Here is a 20,526-nt window from a genome sequence, read left to right as displayed (position 1 = left end):
CCCAATGCTCGATGAGTCGCTTGATCTCTTGAGGCAGGTCACAAACAATGTGTGACCTGCCTCACCAATTAAAAAGTGTGTGTGAATGCATGTAGGTGTAAGTGTGTCAGCGAGTGCCAGTAATGTCAGAGGAAGTGATGTCAGTGGGCCAATGCAATTACAGCCCTTTGCTGTCCTCTGCAATAGTGGAGATACCTGTGAGATAACTGTTGTAGCTTATGTGTGTCTGTCTGTCTCAAGACCTCGAAACAAACGACGAGAGAGAATTTTAAAAGGAAGTGATGCTTCACTCACACTCTCCGCTGCTCTCTCCGGGAGGGTGGTAGAAGGAGAGTCCCAGGGAGATCAGGGCAGCAAGCTCCAGGATGATGAGGGTGACGTCCTGCAGGGCCTCCCATACCAGCTGCAGGAAGGTTTTTGGCTTCTTTGGAGGTATCAGGTTTTTACCATATATTTCTTTTCTCTTGTCCAGGTCAGTCTGGGTACCTGCGAGACCTGAGAGAGTAAGAAAGAGGAGGAGAGAGGGGGAAAGAGTTGGAGATTAGTACAATGCATCACGATACAATCATCATCAGTGTGTGTAGGATATTCTTACTGATGTACTGCAGTGAGTTTTATATTGTATATAGGGTTAACATTACAGCAACAAACAACAATCTGCTTTATTGCTACATTTGATCCAACACATTAACATTTTTATATGTAAATGCACAGCTAGAAACTGCAGATTTCTTACTTTCCTTTTGCCTTTCGTCTCTCTTTTTCACTCTCACACCACACTCAATGCATCCCTAATTACCAGTTTGAGTCATGGTGGGCCACGGCTCTGCGTTCCTTATATAATTCTGCCCAAGAGACGAGGGCCTTGTGCTCTGACCTCATACACCTCCTCATACACCATGAACTACTGTATATAAATATTCTTTGGCTCTTTTATCTGAAGATCTTCATACTGGCTCGAGGGACAATTTACTTTTAGAATACTGTCCAGAAGATTATTCTCATGCAGTAGCTAAAATAATGTGCAGAAAGGGTCTGTTACATCAGTGCTTTGGCAAGAGCAATGGTTGAAATCGTAATCCAAATAGCATTAACACAAATGAGTAGCTTTTTGTGTGCAATTGTCCTTTTTTTTCCAATTTATTTTTTAAAGATGCATTATGTCATTTTTCAATGTGGATGATTTAGAATAATATAACAATACATTTTGTGCATGTGAAGCATTATATTCAACAGTATGTTAAATATCAACATAACAGGGTTGAGCCTGTGTTTGATTTAACCAGGGTTGATCCTGTGTCTTTTATTTGCTTTACAATCTGAACTAATGGACCTTGAATTGGGTCTGCTTTGCCTAAACTATTGTTCTTCATATTAAGTCATGTTGTTATGTATGTTAAGTTATTTTTATAAAACAGTCACTATATCCTGACAGTAGTGCATGAGTCAGGTAATCTGACAAAAATCATGTTTCTCCGTGTCCTCCGGTGCTCCTAATGGCATCCGCAAGATTTTACAGACCGGAGGAAAACAACCAATCAGAGCTGAGCGCCAGTCTGCCGCCTCTGAGCAGCTGTCAGTCACTCATAAAACTCCGATCAAACAGTCAAACTAGGCAGCGCTGATCAAATATGAATCAATATTCTGTTTCTGTAATGTCTATTTCTCTCCTCAAATGTTTTCAGAATCATCTTGTAGTGCACTGTTTAGCTGTAAAATGAGAAAGTTTGTGACCCGGCAGCCATGTTGAGATCAGTTGAGGAAATACCAAGCACCACCCACCAGCCGGAGCACACTTTCTCATTGACCATTTGATTGGAGTTTATGAGTGATTGACAACTGCCTCCGTTAAATGAACAGCCAATAGGAACACTCTCTCTCTGAAATGACCTCTGATTGGTCAAAGTCTCTCGTCACGGGCTAGCCTGAAAACAGAGCCATGAGGAGGTGCAGAAGTCTAGTTTTCTCTCAGAACACTTGAATTACAATATACTGAAAGATTATTATGGAATTTTTCCCCAATGATGCCAAAAATATTCTGCCTACTGTACGTTTAATTTAGATTTATTACCCATGCAAAATAATGTTGATTATTGCTGATATTGTTTCTGACTGACTGATTAAACACTTTAAAGTGAAGTAGGAGAGATTGGAGAAAATATGATTAAAAAAAGTTATTTAATGTCAGAAAATAATGAAAAATGAAATTTATAATTTTCCAGAGTCTGAGGTGACATTTTTAAATTGCTTGTTTTATGTGATCGACAGTCCAAACCCTATTTTTGCTTGGTAAATGACTGACTTGATTATAAAAACTGTGTAATTTTCTACCAATCACATTATGAAAGATTGTAATGTGAACATTTTACACTTACAGAACATTCTGCTCCGTGTGAAAGGGTTGAGTTTCTATGATTACAACAATCAAATTACAACCTCATTTGACATAATTGTACTGCGGTTGATTTTATATATTTGATCTGCATTGTAATATTACATAATGGGCCTTAAAATTGAGTAAAACTAGCCCAAACTATTGTACTTCATAGTTATAAATGTTCATATATTAAATCACATTTATTACGGCTACAATACAAATCTGCATCACTGAGAAACTGCTGTGAACTCTAATCTATATCTACATCAAACCTTCACAGAGCTATGGAGTTAGCATCAAGCGTACTAACAGCAATGTAAATGTATCTTCAGTTAACATTATTCATAAAAGATGTCTATCAAGCTACATTATTAGTTTCTATCTGGCTGCTTCTCAGTGTAGTACTATTATCTGGTTGCTGAGCGCTCAGCACACACAGTGTGTATTCAGCATCTCTGTGTCTCTCTCCCTCTCAGCCACAGCAGACATTACCACAGCATTATGTCATGCATGGTGCGTCACTGGGTCTCCCAGGAGTGGCCCTGGATTGCACCTGATAACATCGCTGCTGCATGACACTGTTTCACATGTGAATGCAAATGACTGTGAGATGACTTATTAACATCTGCAGAGAATAACTGATGATCCATTCGTCCCTCCGACGCCGGGGGGAAGAGGAACAAAGAAAGAGAATGACAGAGTTGTTGTGTGTGAAAAGCGAAACAAGAAATGACAGAAAATCGAGAACCGAGATCCGTTTGACTTGCTTGAGAAAGAGAGATAGAGCGACAGAGAGGGAGAAGGAGAGGACAGAAGGAGGGCAGCCTGAAAAGAGAACAATTCCCAGCTCCTACGTAGGAGAATGCCCTGGTTACAAATAGATCAGTCTATAAATAGCCTCATTATCCATTCTCTTTTAATTGTCTCTGTGAGAGGACCTAGCGTGCTCTCCCATTGATCTCCACAGCACCCTGCCTCACATCACACACAAACATGACTGTGTGTCCCCATGCCTGTTTGTGTGTGTGTGTGTGTGTATGGGTCTTTGAGTCGTGACTGCCTGCACGTGCTGTGTGTGTGTGAGTGTGTAATAAGGCTGGCTAAGCATGCCGGCAGTTGCTTGCACTATCACACGGTAAAACTAGAGCTGATATATAATCAGGCTCAGATACACACACACACATAAAGATGCACGCACAAGTGCAGATGCACATATTTATACATATCCACATTGTGTAGAAACCCCTCTATCTTTTAAGCTATGTCAGGAGCACATCAAATTCGACATTCACTCATATTTCTACCCAATACTGAAATCACAGAACAACAAATACATATGCTAATCCCCCCACTTCATATTTCTAGTGTCCGTCCAGAGGCAGGGGAGCTAGTTATAGCATGCAAATGCACCATTCTGCATAAGGGCAGCAATCATTTCACATTAAACATACTGAATATTCTTTAGCTATTTTCTACCGCGTGGTGGTTACATCTGTGTACGAGATGGTGCATCAGTTCAGCATGACATCTAACCTTATTAAATGTTTCAACTCCTCAAACGCCCTTGAGATGTGAGCTGCGCTCTAATCAATCTCCGTAATCATTAAAAACTCATCGCTTCCTGGAAAATCCTCTGCTACATTATCATTCCTTCCTGGATAGCTGATTGCAACGCTGCTTAAGATTCATTTGCCAGATTATAAAATATTGTAGGCTAAATACTGTCAGCCCACCTAACTGCTCTGGCAGTGGATTTTGAGGAGGCAGTGAGAGGGCAGGAAAACTGTGGCGATACACAGATGAGTCACAACAATCTCACAGAGGATTAAGGGTGATTGCAAAGGAGTCTTTGTGCTAGAGTCCATCACCGAGCAGTGAAGCCTGAACAGACTGCATACCCAATGTACAGATGGGAATAATGGATAGGGGACTCCTCCTGGTACTATATAATGGCTGGGTAATTTATTTATCAGAGCTCATTGTAATTGTTCTAATCAAGGTTCAAACGGTAAAAGCCTTTTGGAAAGGAAATTTGAGTCCACCTATAAAAAGATGATGCACTATTAGCATTAGATTGACTTCCTCTTTAGATCGTCAGTTTATAGACTTAAAACAAACAGTGGGCATGCGGGTGACTCAGCAGATTAAGTAAAAGCCATTTACTGTACCAGAAATGCATCCCGCGGTTTAATCTTATTTGTGAATTTGGTTGCATGCCATCGAATCACTCAGTTTTTCAGTCACTTTGCACTGAATACTAGCTAATTAAGCAGGCTTGCTTAATAATAAACCACATTTGGCCATACTTGACTGTGAGCATTAGATGGCTACAGTTAGAATTTTTATTGCCAATTAGAAAATTTACGACTATGGTATTAATCATGAAAGGGACTGTGCCATAAATAATCTGTATGGGCGTCGTTGGCCGTCTGGGTTCAGGAGCCAAGAAGAGTCTGTGACTCTGTAATGACTAATGAGCCTATACTCTTAAATCATTTTAGAAACCTGACCATGAAGTTTGGCATAGGTACAACACTAATGTAATGATGATAATATACTATATCATTAAAGATACAATGATTAGACTCTGGCTTCAACTTCTCTGGACTCTTCTCCATTGATTAATCTCTTTATTACTTTTATGATTTAATATACATTGTTTAGTCTATTAAATGTAAAGAAAAAACATCTGATTGTTTTGTGCACCTAACAATCCAAAACCTAAAGATATTTAGGGAAAATATTATGAAATAAAACAGAAAAGCAGCAAATGTTCACCTTTAGAGGCTAGAAACCGCAAATATTTGGGATTTTCTTAATATATGAGTTAATTGATTATCACATCTGCTGTCAATTAACTTCCTGTCAACTGACGAATTGTTTGTATTAAGGCTGTCAATCGATTAAAATATTTAATTGCGCTTAATCGCATGATTGTCTATAGTTAATTGTGATCAATCGCAAATTAATCACACATTTTTTATCTGTTCAAAATGTACCTTAAAGGGAGATTTATCAAATATTAAATACTCTTATCAACATGGGAGTGGGAAAATATGCTGCTTTATGCAAATGTACAACACAAAACAATGACAAATACTGTCCAGAAACCCTCACAGGTACTGCATCTGGCATAAAAAATATGCTCAAATGATAACATGACAAACTGCAGCCCAACAGGCAACAACAGCTGTCAGTGTGTCAGTGTACTGACTTGACTATGACTTGCCTCAGACTGCATGTGATTATCATAAAGTTGGCATGTCTGTAAAGGGGAGAAAATGGCCATGACAGTTTGTCCTCGCCAAAATTTAGCGTACGTTTTGAGGGCTATTTAACCTCTTTCACTACAGTATAGTTGGTATCAATGGATTCCTTAGGTTTTCTAGTTTCATGTGATACCAGTATCTTAACTCTAGCTTTAAAACTGAGCCCGCTACAACCTCCAAAAGATTGATTGCGTTAATGCGTTAAAGAAATTAGTGGCGTTAAAACAAATGTGTTATTATCGCGTTAACTTTGACAACCCTAGTTTGAATAGATTACAGAATTATTATTATTTACAAATCTCGGAACCCATCGCCTATCAGTCTGATGGCAGATAAGCCTCTGGGGGCTAAGGGGCTACTGTATATTTCAGGTGTAGTCAGCAGATATCCAAGCCAAGACTTTTTCCGTGTGCTGCTCATTGTTTACAGTCCTATTAACAACTGAGATTGAACTGGAGTTGGAGTTGAGAGACGACGTGTACGACCGGATTGTTTCACAAGTAGCCTGTTTACAAGCTAGTTTCAAACCAATAAACAGCTAAATCATCATCAGACAATAGCCGGCGGGTTTCCAGATTGCATTTTTGCCAATGTGTTCTGCCTCTTTTGCTCTCCACACAGACTGTTTACCTGCATTCAACCAAAGCCTGCTTGAACAGGATTGGTCAATACTACTCGGACTACAAGCAGAAACCGGAACGCTTTCCTACAGATTCTACATGTGAATGCAGAATCTCTTTATAGAGACTAAAGATTAAAGTCTTTAAAACTCAATGGTGATAAAATCTTGATTTTTTTCCTCCTCTTCTTCACTGTTCTTACTCTATAATTTATGGCTGGTAATGCGCTGATCTATCAAACACAGCAGGATCTGTGATTCGAATCTGCTTTGACAAATGATACCTACCTAACATCCTGTTTCCAAATAGACAAGACAGGGACATTAAAGACAAAAAAAACTTTATGCCATCCTTTCTGCGGGAAAGGAAATGGGATTTTTTTTTCCAGTCAGAGGGAACATGATGGCATATTTTAACAGTTGGCCCTTTTTTTTGTCCGTGGCTAAAAATAGATCTCCATGGAAACACTATGCATCCCACTCGTTGAGTGGAAATACCCGCGACTCTGAACCTTGGAGATTGTGTGAATATCTAAGCAAGCGCGTGTGTGTGTGTATGTGAATTTTTTCAAGAGCATGCACGCACGCGTATGTGTGTGCACACGTACGCACTGTATGTTCTGTACAAAGAAAAGGCAGTAAAGAATGAAATGACTTGATGACCTCCAAACGTCCTTGTAAAACAGGCACGTCACAGGGGAGCAGCAAACTAATTGCATTTATATAACAGATCTAAATCTTCAAAATAATGGAGTGAACAACATTTTAACATGTCTGAGCGGTATCTATCGTCATGATGGTGATCGTCATCATAACAACGCAAAATATCAATGCTTTTTTTTTGCAGCGAATCGAAAGCTTCAACATGTATTCTCAGCTCTCACCATTTTAAAAAGAGAGGGGGGTGATGAAGAGGGAAGACAGAGAGTGGTTGAAGTGTGACTCAGAGTGCACAAGAGAGTGAGAACAAAAAGAGAGAGAGGGAACGAAAGAGAGAACAAGAGTAGGCTGGATGTAGAGTGACTCTATGAATAATAACCCATCAGCGGCTAAAAGGTGGATAATTATCATGCTCTTATTAGAAGATGGAATGATGGAGAAATGTGTCACAGTGTCCTTGAGAATGACCTCCATAATAATGACACCATGTTATGCCATGCAGAGAGGTTTGTTACTGTGCGTACAAAGGCAGGATACAGTAGAAATAGCTTCTTAAGGATGACATTACCAAAAAATAAATAGTGAATGACATAGATAGGAGGAGGGAGTGGGATGAAGAGGAGTCTGAAAAGAGTCAGACAGTAACAGGAAGATGCACACAAAGACAAGAAAAAGGAAGAAAAAAATGTGTATGCTTTTTGGATCATGCTACAAAGGGCTCGTGTCTGTCATGTAGAACAAGGTGTAAGACATTACAGCAACATGATTATTGTGGTGCTACTGTAGTTGAGGGGAGAAAAGGACTGGATGCTTTTACATTGGCCGTCTTGTTGTCCTTGTTTTAGCTTCATGACTATGTGTATCTTCCTGTGCATTTGTTCTCAGCACTCTGCATAAGTACAGTATGATACCGGAAACCAGAGTTAAATTCCTTGTATGCTTAAAAATACATGTGTCCAAACAGTGTCGAAAAAGGGTTCATGGTTTACTGACAATGAAAATATTTACTTAAAGTTCAGTTTCCAAGGTTCAGTAGTATATTGTAGTATACTGTATATACTTTCAAGGCTTTTTGGAAATAGAGATAAAAACAAAGCTTTACAACCTAAATTCTAACCAACTACAGAGCAAAAATAATGTGAGGGGATTCATCACACCTGAGACGCAGCACATACAAAAACTGATTTATATGCAATCTTGTAAAGTGCAAAGATGTAGATCTGCTAACCCATGTCACACATGGCCTTCCAACACTGTCCGCTTCCATCGCAGTGGGATTCACCCCTGAAGCAACCCAGAATACAAACGTATCGTACATATATGAATATGAACACATGCATGTCTATGACATTTTATTTCAATCAACCAGGGTGGTGCAATGTCTGAAGAAAATTTAATCCAAGCCATATATGTACAGTATATGTATATACATACATACTGTACGTACATATATATATAAAACTAATGTCGGGTACCCACTAGATGATGATTCCCACCTCCCAGCAAAGCCAAGATTTTTTTATGGTTCTTAAGATTATCTTTCCAGATATTCTTGTGGGGTGAGGTATGTTAAGAGTGTTTTCACATCCCCTGATCGGCTCAGAAGTCCATCCTGGCCACACCAATTTCAAATCACTAATATAAAACATGTTCAATATTTACGATCAGATATCCTGCTGTGTGTAGGGAACCCCGAGGACAGCCAATGACGCAGTCACGTTGGAAAGAACGACAACCGCCGTCGTAGCGGCCGCAGCCAATGCATGGGCTAATGCGTGGGCTAATGCAAAACGCGAAGCATAACGTAGTAGTAAGATGGACCTCAGAAATGGAGGACCAACTTGTTGATTTGTGGCAACATTACAAATCTTTATTTATCGTGTCTTCGTGACTTCGTGACTTCATCCAAATCTTTTTCTTCGTCACTTTTCAGTACAAAGTAGTTCAAAAACTAACACTGCTAATTCGCCCGTCGTCCACCATGTTTGTTTACACTAAAGTCACGTTTGATCGCGAGTAATTTTGCGAGATTTCTGTTTTTTAGAGTCGGGACTTTTGTTGTTCATGAATTTCATCTGTTAGTGTGTGATGTGCTGTTTTGGCCAAATCGTTGCTCATCACACACATAAGGAACAAAACTGTTACATTTAACATGACATGTCATGGTGGGTGACGTCTCTCACATTTTAAACATCTGTTCAGATTTGAAAAATCTTTTAGTGTGGGCCAGCTTAAAAATGAACAAGATTCCTGTGAGGGGGGGGCGGGGCACACCCAGCAGCACAGCAGGTCCACCTACTGTTAAATGAAGACGTAATTAAAGAAAGAAAGTTATTTTTGTCACGGTTGGGCTGGATGTTATGGGGGAAACATCAGGGCGTCAGGGGATTGATGTCAGTGCAGCATTTAAAACAGCAGGAAAGAGGTGTCTTGTGTTCAGGAAGGGGTTCTCTAGTTTGAAAAAAGTTTTGTTTTGTCTTTGCTCAGCTTACAATGTGGTTTTGCAGCGCTCTGACTCTGTGCGCTCCACACCCTCATCAGTGCAAGAGGACACGGCAGGAGGCAGGCTCTCTCTGTGAGGACGAGTTGATGTGACATGTCTTCAGTGCAGCAAAACGGGCGAGCAGATATACTGTACTATTATATGTAAACAAACAACGGAGAAAATACATTCTCTCATTTCATGAGGAGTCACAGGGTCACACTAACACACACAGATCTATCCTTCATTCCCCTACAGACAGCCCCTTCTGAAAGGTAATGGACTGGAAAGTGGCACTGAGCAATTCCTGACACCATTTCTTTCTCATCACGAGTTTACTGTATGTGTGTGTGTGTGTGTGCGTGTGTGTTCATATGTGTGATTACCTATTATGGTATGTATCTACTTGTGCAGACAAAATGACACCTCAGTCCCATATTGCAGAAGTACAGAGCTACACCTAAGAGAAACAAACTCCGGGAACAGGATCAGTGGCAGATTTTCATGTTTATCTGGCAACAGGGAGGGGGGGGAGGCACTATTTCTTGGCGGGGACCAGTTGCCAGGCAACCGGCGGAGACTCAAGGAAGTTACTGGTCCTGGCCAAGAAATTGTCTGGCAGATAACCCCCCCATAAAACAGCAAATTGTTTTTACTATTTGAGATATAACGTGTTAATTAATGAGCTTAAGAGGTCATCTTCAAAGATTATTATACTTGATTTTGAGAAATGCTACAAGATGACCACTAAAAAACAGCTTTTGGTTTTGGTATTTAATATAAGTCTTTAATTATTGAGACAGAGAAGCCACTGCGTCTGAACATATTCTCTGATGCCATTTAATTTGTGTTTTCTGCTAAATGAAAATGGCTCAAATGCCAGCACAGTTTTCAACAGTCTCCCAACGAACCCAAATTAAATGTATGTTGCAATGCCGAAAATAAAATATGCAATTTGTGTGCAAGTGTGTGTGTATTTGTGAGTCTGTGGGGGCAGCTGTACAAGTGGGTGAGTTTTGCTGTCACGCACTGTGCTCTATGAGTCTGACTCATGCGAGAGATGGCAGAGTGGAGTGAGAGAACACAGCTCACAGCTCTCTTTCTCTCACACACACATATACAAACACACACCACTCGCTCCACAGGATAACTGATTATTACTTTGTATTCCTACTTCATAGTACATATGGGCATACATGTTGTGGGGGTCTTACAGTATACATGACGAAGATGGTTGTATAAATCTTAAGGTCTACAAAACGGAGTAATGCATCCCACATTAATTCTATGAGCTGTTATGTTCTGAACCAAAGTACACATGCTCTTTTGTTTCTATGGCGATAATTCTTGCACTTTTTTATTTTATAATGCTGTGAAAAAGGCTAATTATGTAATGTTATGCAAGAAAAACAAGCAACGAAAAAACACATAGATGTGGTTGGTGTATGCTGCTCATATCACAGAATTTGAATACCCAAAGGTTTAATTTACACCTCTTAGAAATCCTTTTTGGAAGCCTGGCAAGTAGCACATCAAGAGCAGCATGGAGGGGAAAAAAACAGAAACAAGATGACAGTGACTAACGCAGGATGAAGGCTTCATCAGTGCATACGGTCCTATCAAAATTCATGATTTTTGTGTGAAATGTCTATGCATTGGTGAGAGATCCAGTTCATATTATGGATCCTGGATGCATGTGTGCAAAATCATGTGTCTGTGCAACTGGGCCGCACAATTAATCCTATTACTGATCAATGGTACAATGGTACGTATGATTTCTTACCAAAAGTCATTCTTCATTTTTCATGCTTTTTCCTACGAATGTCCAGCAACACGTGTCAATTTCCGCACGTTACATGCATACAGTCTTTTCAAAATCAACTTCTGTCTTCACAGGAAACAACTTAGTTAAGATTAGGCAACAAAACTACTTAGTTAGGTTTCAGAAAAAAATCAACTTGGTTAGAATTAGGTAACAAAACATCTTAGTTATGTTCAGGAAAAGATCGACTTGGTTAGTTTTAGGCAACAAAACTACTTAATTAGGTTTTAAAAAGATCAACATGGTTAGGTTTAGGTAACAAAACTACTTGGTTAAGTTTAGGAAAAGATCAACTTGGTTAGGTTTAAGTAACAAAATTACTTAGTAAGGTTTAGTAAAAGATTGCGGTTTGGGTTAAAATAACTCCGGAAGTGGCGTAACTTAAGTATGGAAGTTACGTGACAAATAAATCAGCGTTTCTGATTTCACACAGGGTGCAAACACCGGTCTCCTGGGTGAAAGGCCGGTGTTTTTTAAACCACCCATCGACCCTGACCTCCCCCTACGCAACATTTGTTGCTCTTTATACTTACTGGTTCACAATTACGTTGATTACATACAAATTGATTTCATGGGATACATACTAATTACAGTCCATTACTTTTCATGGGTATAGCTATGATTGTGCCATGTTTGCATTGATGAGGGAATCCATTGCATTTCTCCTTTAGCTGGGTAAATTCATGTGACAATCTGTGGGGAGCAGGACATCGAGGAGAGGAATAAAATGTGGTGAAACAAAAAGCTTTCTGAGTAAGATCAAAACTGTGTCAGGATTGAGTTAACGCTGTGCTTGTACTGTAAAAAAAAACTTGTGCAGTCTGCTGTGTGGGACCGCAGTCATAGACAATGACGAGAGTTAAAAGCACCTCCAGTACAAATGTGCTTATTCAACCTACTGTACTGCAAGTGATCAAAGTGAAAAACAGTGGAACAAATATGAGTCTGTGACTCAATTTATTAGTCATTTACTGTATCTGTTCCAACATCTGAGCCTCAAACATTGTTATGTTGGCCCGACTGCCCTAGATGTGGACACAACATTAATGAGACATCTGTTTACAGCCTCTATGTCTGTCAGTGTGTGTGTGTGTGTGTGTGTGTGTGTGTGTGTGTGTGGCAGAGAAAGAGATAGTGAGAGTGTGCGAGCGTGTTTAGACACAACTGCTTAGTGATAAGGGCAAAGTGTGACGGGGTCAGTAACTTCATCCTGTAATTCCAGACTGTTCAACCATTCATTCAATTCTTCCTTCCACCTGTTCACCATCACTCCGTCTTTCATTCATCTATCCATGTATGTTCAGATAATTGTCAAGTAAACACAAATTCAGTCCATTTCTTTTTATAGCCACCATTCCTATTACTTTTTATATACTTTTACTTTTCTCTATGTTATGTATCTGTACTTATTTCTGTCCTCGTGCAGCTGCCACACCTCAATTTCCTCTCTGGGGATAATAAAGTCTCATCTTATCTGATGATAAAATGTCATTGGTGTTGAATTCTTATTTACCGTATAGACACTGCGATGAATAATAAAGAGCTGCTGCTTTCCTGTAACTGTTACAACGGTCCCTCCTTTTTTCATCCACCTGTTTCTCACTATCTCTTTTACACATGCGTGCATGGATGGGAGAAACACACCTGTTCCCTACTCCTCTGATGTGTGACTGTTGGTGTATTTATATTAGGGGTGTAAGAAAATACTGAAAATATCAAGTATCAGAATATTGTGTTTTGTGATACTGTTTCGATTCTCAAAGACACTGTATCGATTTGTAATTAATAGTTTACATGCAGATATTCACTCAACTCTGTCAATACTTTATTTAATTTGTAAAGATATGCACCTTCTCAGTGTATGTGCCCTCTCAAAGTTGTGCTGTAATGTTGGATGTTACAGGGACTGGGATAAATGCAAATGCAGATCCCTCTGTTCTGAGTGCATAAAAAAAGTCAACTTTTTTTTTACTCAGAATTTTTGGTGGGGTGTTATTTATACAGATTTCCTAAAATTAGACTTAAAAAATTCCAATATATCGCCTTGCTTACAGTATCACAATATATCGTAGTATATTGAATTGTAACCCCTGTATCATGATACGGCAAATTCTTGCCAATACACAGCCCTAATTTATATAGGGACTGTTGTACGCATAACTGCAGGAATACTAGAACATTTTGAGAGCTTCAATACTACTGAAGATTTGGAGCTTATAAATTACTTTACAATCCCATAGACTGAATCTGAATCACAAGTTAATGGTTCATTTTAAATAATTCCCCAATGCACTAGCTAGATGGTAATGTTTTTTTATTGTATTGCATAGGACGATTTGAATAATGCTATTTCAAATAACCCTAACACAGTAATTTGGGCTCTGTGGCTTTAGCCAACCATGCCGATTATGAGCTGTTGTATTTTCCCCTCATGCCCACACACTTACTCAGACCACACACAAACGCTGTGGCTGCACACACTCACACAGATCAGCAACCCTCCCCCCCTTGGGAGTGAAAAGGGAGAGCATACAGGGCCAAGAGGCTGAAAGGGAGAGTGACAGTGGTCTATCTGCTGTCTCCCATCTGGGTGTCAGTCTCTGGTTTCACCCAGGGGCTCGGATAAGCTCCGGACACAAAAGGGACAGCTATTAAAATTCAAACTACCAGAGAGGGTCATGAAATAGTCATGACAGGTAAGGGAAATCTACACACTCTTAGGTGCCACTTATTATCTGTCTGCTTGGAACTGCAAGGGAAAATACAATGTTTGGGGTACAGCAGGAGAGGTGCTGATGATTGGGTAGAGATGATACCAATTGAATTAAATATATACTACTACTACTACTATAATAATAATCATAATTTGGCATTATTCAATATAATTTAGTAAACGTATTTGTACATCACTATCAAAAAAAAATGTTAATGGATTAAACCATACAAGAATGAACTTTTAATCATTCAACACACTCTTGAAATAGAAGTTTACAAACACTAACACTGCAGGGAAAATACAGTGCAGAGTTGAAAGAGTATTGATCTGTGCTTTAGCTATGCAGCAGCACTTTGATTGAACTGTAATGTGACTGAGCCCATGAAGCCTCATGCTGCACAAATGGATGCATCTCCTTTAGTATTCCTGACATGAAACAGATGTACTTGCACGATATTCAACACAATTGATTTTTCCACATGCCACTAATGTAAGGCTAGCCATTTGAAATTGGCAGGGTCATATGTCTGTGTAATGGAAATACATACTAAAATACTACTGCTAGCAATATTTGGATTCATGACTTTTACTTACAATTAAGTATTTTTACATGATTGTATTGGTACTGCAGTATACTACTACTACTACTATAATAATAATCATAATTTGGCATTATTCAATATAATTTATCATGCCTAATTCTCCTCTCAAATGTTTTCAGAGACATCTTGTAGTGTACTGTTTAGCTGTAAAATGAGAAAGTGTGCTCCGGCTGGTGGGTGGTGCTTGGTATTTCCTCAACTGATCTCAACATGGCTGCCCCGTCACAAACTTTCTCATTTTACAGCTAAACAGTACACTACAAGATGTTTCTGAAAACATTTGAGGTGAGAAATAGGCATTACAGTAACAGAATATTGACTTATATTTGATCAGCGCTGCCTAGTTTGACCGTTTGATCGGAGTTCGTGAGTGATTCACAGCTGCTCAGAGACGGCAAAGCTCCAGCTCGGCTCTGATTGGTCGTTTTCCTCCGGTCTGTGAAATCCTGCAGATGTCGTTAGGAGCACCGGAGGACACAGAGACACATGATTTTTTTTAGATTACCTGTCTCATGCACTACTGTCAGGATATAGTGACCGTTTTAGAAAAATAACTTGTTTAATCATATTTGCTCCAATTCTGCCCACTGCTGCTTTATGTAAAGGATCTAATACGTCCTTCACCACTGAAGGTTTGATCAAAGGTTATGTAAACAATTCCCCAATGAAGGTTCTGTTAAATGCAAAGCTGCTGTACAATATGTATTCTCTGGATAAAATTGCAATAGCTGACTAACACTGTCACAAGAGACTGTAGAAGTAGAAATTATGTGTTTGGGCAGTGTCTGATTTTGGTTCTTTGATCCTGTTCCCTTGGGTACGTGTGACTATCTCTGTGGCAGTATCCAATACTGGCAAGACTAAACAGGCTTAGTTTCTCCTTCCTTTATGCCCATGGGCAAAGAATGGCATTTTAAAGGTTCAGAAAAGGTAAAAGTCAGAACAAGACAGTATCCATGTCCATGTTCCTCTTTTCCGCGGCTGCTGGGATGTAATGGATCATTCTCTGCTGGATGTGTGAACTCAGAGTTGAAAGATAGCTGCTCTGTGCCCTTGAGCAAGGCAGGGCTGGATCGGGTCCAAGACTGTATCTGTTTATGTGCCCTTGAGAGGGAGATGCTGTCTGTCTGTGTTGGCAGCCGTGGTACCACCCTTGTTTTGCCCCACAGCGGGAGAAGAGAGAGCAGAGAGGTCAACTCAGGAAAAGAGCTGACATGGAGAGAAAGAAGCCGGTTATAGCCCGGGACTCTGCATATTCAGCTAAAAGCATCACCACGCCTGTCAACTCGCTATCCATACTCCTGGCTTCCAGCAGCCAGTTCAGATTCAGGACATTTCAGAGGACAAGAGCTGAATGTAGATTTATGACAGCAACCTGGGACAGAGAAGCATTTGGAGATGTCAGTTTCTGGCACTGTATTTTTGAGCGATTCTCTTATCTAAGGACAGACTTTCCAGGAAAGCATGAACTAAAGTAATGAGGTGGTCTGGTGGCCTGATGGTAGAATGGAGGGTGTCACAGGTTCAACAGCCACCTGTCCTCTCCTTCAAGAGCCCTGGAGCAAGACACGACTCCACCACCTGAACACGCACCGTACATCGCAAGACAAATGTGCAAATATAAATATAAAAATGAAAATATGTACATATAATGTATAGTTTCAGATGAAAAATAATGATAGGGAATGTACTACACTTTGAGGAAATATGAGAAGAGCTGATTTAATTTCTAGCCTTGATAGCAATGCTTTGGCATTACATCACCAATTATTTAAAAGTCAGGAAAGTCTGGCTGCAAAAATCAAGAAAAGGGGGGGAGGGAAAATCACTGCACTGCACCATCAACCAGCATTCCTTCATGCTGAAGAAATGACAGGAACAAGATTATGAAATGCCATTTCAGCCAATATTAAGTAAATAAATACACAAATAAGTAAATATACCTATAAAATAAATTAAATATGGCTATGAAATAAGTCCTGAAATAAATAAATTAGGCAATAAACCTATATAAATATATAAATATAAATATAATAATATATATAAATGAGTCAATCTAATTCAATAAATAACTAAATAGGTTTTTATTTTTTTAAAAAGGAAATTTTTCAAAGGACTAATTTTATTTATTTCAGGGGACTTTTATTTCATAACGTTCCATTTATTTCACAGCTCTTTTTATTTCCATCTGTTATATTCAAATGAATGGGGTGTCGTTATCTCACAGATTCAGCCCAAAGCACGAAAATTAGCTACATAGCTAGCTACCTCCGCCTCACTCCCTGGAGTCCCCAATAGCGTCCCGCTCCAGAGCTCCAGGCCTGGGTCACCTCTGCCGCTGAGACTCATCTCCATTGCCAGGACCTACTGCCAAGTCTACTGATCCCGCAGGGAGTCGGGGCAGTTCGAGATCACACCCTCGGTGCCGGAGTTTGGACTAGGGATGCACCGACACCGATACTGGATTGGATATCGGGCCGATACTAACTCAAATAGCTGGATCGGGTTTAATGTATACTGCATTAAAATGCTTAAAACTTAAATTTGAATTCCTGTTAATTTTGAAGATTTTTTACAAAGTTGCTGGTGTATGAGTTATTACTTTAATAATAAAGAACAATTCAGTAAATTTATATGTATATGTACGAAGACGGACCTTCAGCTAGCGGCTATAGCAACTCAAATTCAGCCAGTCCAAACCCCAGTGCTGGGGGTCTGATCTCGGACCGCCCCGACTCCCCATAAATGAATGTACATATGAATGTCTGTGTGCAACTGAAATCAGACACTTTCTGGCTCAGTAGTCTGAATATGTGCGATAACCACACCCATTCATTTGAATATAACGAATGGAAATAAAAAGAGCTGTGAGATAAATGTTACATTATGAAATAAAACTCCCCTAAAATAAATTAATAAATAGGTAGTCCTTTAAAAAGTGTGCTTTTAAAAAAAAAAAATAATAACATATGCATTTATTTATTGAACTATATTGACTGATTTATGTATTAATATTTACATGTATTAATATATTTATTGCCTCATTTATTTATTTCAGGATTTATTTCATAGCCATAATTATTAATTTAATATTGAATGAGTCCATACAAGATTAGATCATAATAAAATAAGATCAATGTGAAATAGCTAAACTGTCACAAGGATTTGTAATCACATAGGTAAAGTAAAGTGTTAAGTGATAACTGGGTTATTGTTCATATGAACTGAAAACTTAAAATTCAAGTATAGCTTAAAGGTTTGTAAAATTCATGGTTCAAATCTTACATTTCTTGCTGGAGGTAGCACATATACTGACCACATATGCTGTTTATTCAGCACTGGATTGGTTTACAGTCAGTTTCATATCTGGAATCTACCAAAACAACCACATCTATCTATTTTTTTTGACATTTTCAGTCATGCCTACGATCTGTACATTAGTCGTATACACTCACACAGGCAGACATACTGTATACTGTTGTGAGTCAGCACCAGGCTCCATGGGACCAGGCCAGTAGAGTCTGGTTTTTGGCATCTGTCCTCTTAATTCAGTCAAGCATCTCTTGGGACAGCTGACTTCACTGCCGGCCATGTCCAGCATCCGCACACGTATGTGTGTGTGTGTGTGTGTGTGTGTGTGTGTGTGTCTGTCTGGATTTAATGGAATACATTTTCACTGTCTCAATAAAACAACTACTATACATTGTCATACTTGCATTGTTTGAACCAATGTCTTTAAAAAAAGACAGAAACATAATTAAATGCACTTAATGTGCCTCAAAAAATATTACGGACATCCAGATTCAACTGCAAACTGTTTTAACACATAAGAGTCCTTCTCTAGCACGTCTGGTTCTCCTTCTATTGTAACTGGTATATTTGTCATGTGGGAAATCAATATGGTATTCTGGCTTTTCAGCTGATATGCACCACTATTGATGAAAAGATACAGTTTCCATATAAATTGTACATTCAAGGCAAATTTCACAGCAACAAAAAAACTATAATTAGGCTTGCTCTAGACTAGGGATGTACAGTATTTCAGTGGCCATCTAATGGATATACATTTTGTTTTAGTCCAAGAGTCCTTGTGTAATCCCTGTCTGGGAAACCAGCCTACAGTGTGTTTCTCCAGAGACAGTAATCAAACCCTGATGTAAAAGCCTAAGCATTTGAGAAGTGATTACACTTCACAACATGTCCCAGCGGAAATATTCACACGCTATTATTATTTTTTAACCAACACCTGCTCATATTTTTGTATTATGCTGCATTTAAAAATTGGCACAGCTTTGCAACAATGCATACTTTGTAGTAAAGCATATGGCAATGGCTTTATCCATTGTCACTAACAACTTTATCAATGGTTAATACCTTTTTTATTATTAATGCTTAATAGATGAACAGGAAACTGCATGAACAAAATATCCTTTCCGAGTGGAGAAGCGTTCATCGCATCAAGACATCAAATCTGCAGTTAACATTGTTAGCAAATCATTGATGAAGGGTGGAGGGCTTTTTAGTTTACAGTAAGCTATCAAGCATTCACATTCAAATGTTAGTACAGTAAATCATTCTTAAAAGGTTATTTTTTAAGTTTATTTTCTTTGGTCCGTTATGGTTAATTAAAGCCTAAATCCGCATTTTTTTTTTTTTTAAACCAATTCATTGTATAGTTTCATCTATCTCTTTGGTTTACTGTAATAAAACAGACAGCATTTAGGTAAAATGTAGAACAGATTTGTTGGGTCGTGTCTGTCAACTTCACCTCCAGCTCTTGTTTTTTTGGGGGGTTTAAGAAACATTTTCTTTTGCCTAAAAATGTCTTATTCAGTGTTAGCTTGAACTTAACTCCACCATCCCGTGTCACTTCTGGTTGCAAAAGATCAAAATGACGACGGCCAAAATTGTGAAATCAAGGCTTCAAAACGTCAGTCCACAAACCAATGGATGACGTCACGGTGACTACGTCCACTTCTTACATACACTCTATGCTAACGACACTAAACAGTGCAAGCGTTGTTTAGCAATGCAATGGCAGAAGTGCTGACAGAGATAACAGTGTTTAACTGAGATCAAGATTTTAAAAAGTAATTCCAAAGATGTATTAGCAGAACTGCTCCTTAAGACTTGAGCACATTCCTTTCCCCCGTAAATCTTCTTAATATTGCATTTAGAGTGCTAGTGCAGAGTGATTGACCACTGTGCAGCAATACTGTTTAAGTACTGCCTCAAGGTCACTGCTACTACACTGCAGCAGAACACCTGTGTGAGTAGTGGTGTGTATTTGAGTGATTGTGTGTGTGAGTGTGTGCATCTGCCCACGATGTGGTTTTGCTCCCTCGCAGAACAAAATGACTGTATATCATTTATAATCTGTCCTCTGAGAGCCAGCTCTCTCTCTTCTTCACTGCCTCCTGTTTCATTCTCTCTCTTTTTCTACCTCTTCTATCCCTTTTACAGAGTCACTAGGGGAGGGGCAGAGAGGAGAGGAGAGGGCAGAGAGGAGAGGAGGAGGAGGAGGAGGAGGAGGAGGAGGAGGAGGAGGAGGAGGAGGAGGAGTTGCAGAGCAGGAGAAATTGTCCTTATTAAAGAGACGGCTGCTCCATGTGAGAGATCCCTTGTGGGACAGAGATTAAATAGACTGCGTCAGAGGGGAACACGCTCGTGGCGCTGCGACTGGAGGAGGACGCGATAAGTATGATCATCAGGGAAGGAGGGATGGAAGGAGGGAGGAAAAGAAAGGGAGCAAGGAGGAGAGGAGGTAGGATGAGGGACAAACAGACGAGAGGAATGAAGAAGAGGAGAAGGAACAACAGGGTGAAGATTAGAAGAGGAGAATGTGCAGAAATGTAACAGCACACAGACTGAACTGTGGACTTTATTTCAAGGGAGGGATAAAAAACGATTAGAAGGGAAAACAGGGAGGAGGTGGGTGTGAATGAAGGAAAATGAGAAAGAAAGGAGATGAAATGGGAG

The 20,526-nt window shown here is 39.4% G+C and overlaps 1 protein-coding gene across 14 annotated transcripts in view; it reads right to left on the bottom strand.

Moving 5' to 3' along the window:
* Positions 1-20,526, bottom strand: part of atp2b2 (ATPase plasma membrane Ca2+ transporting 2) — a 154,859-nt gene that overhangs the window by 54,543 nt on the left and 79,790 nt on the right. For all 14 annotated transcript variants that reach the window (XM_074643331.1, XM_074643347.1, XM_074643418.1 and 11 more), the window contains exon 3: positions 295-495. In XM_074643331.1, coding sequence (XP_074499432.1) covers positions 295-495 — 201 coding nt within the window. The remainder of the gene's footprint in view (positions 1-294; positions 496-20,526) is intronic.

The sequence above is a fragment of the Sebastes fasciatus genome, chromosome 1 (assembly GCF_043250625.1).
Source record: "Sebastes fasciatus isolate fSebFas1 chromosome 1, fSebFas1.pri, whole genome shotgun sequence".
Lineage (NCBI taxonomy): Eukaryota > Metazoa > Chordata > Actinopteri > Perciformes > Sebastidae > Sebastes > Sebastes fasciatus.
The sequence above is the reverse complement of the archived record's forward strand: the minus strand, read 5'-3'. Positions and strand labels throughout refer to the sequence as shown.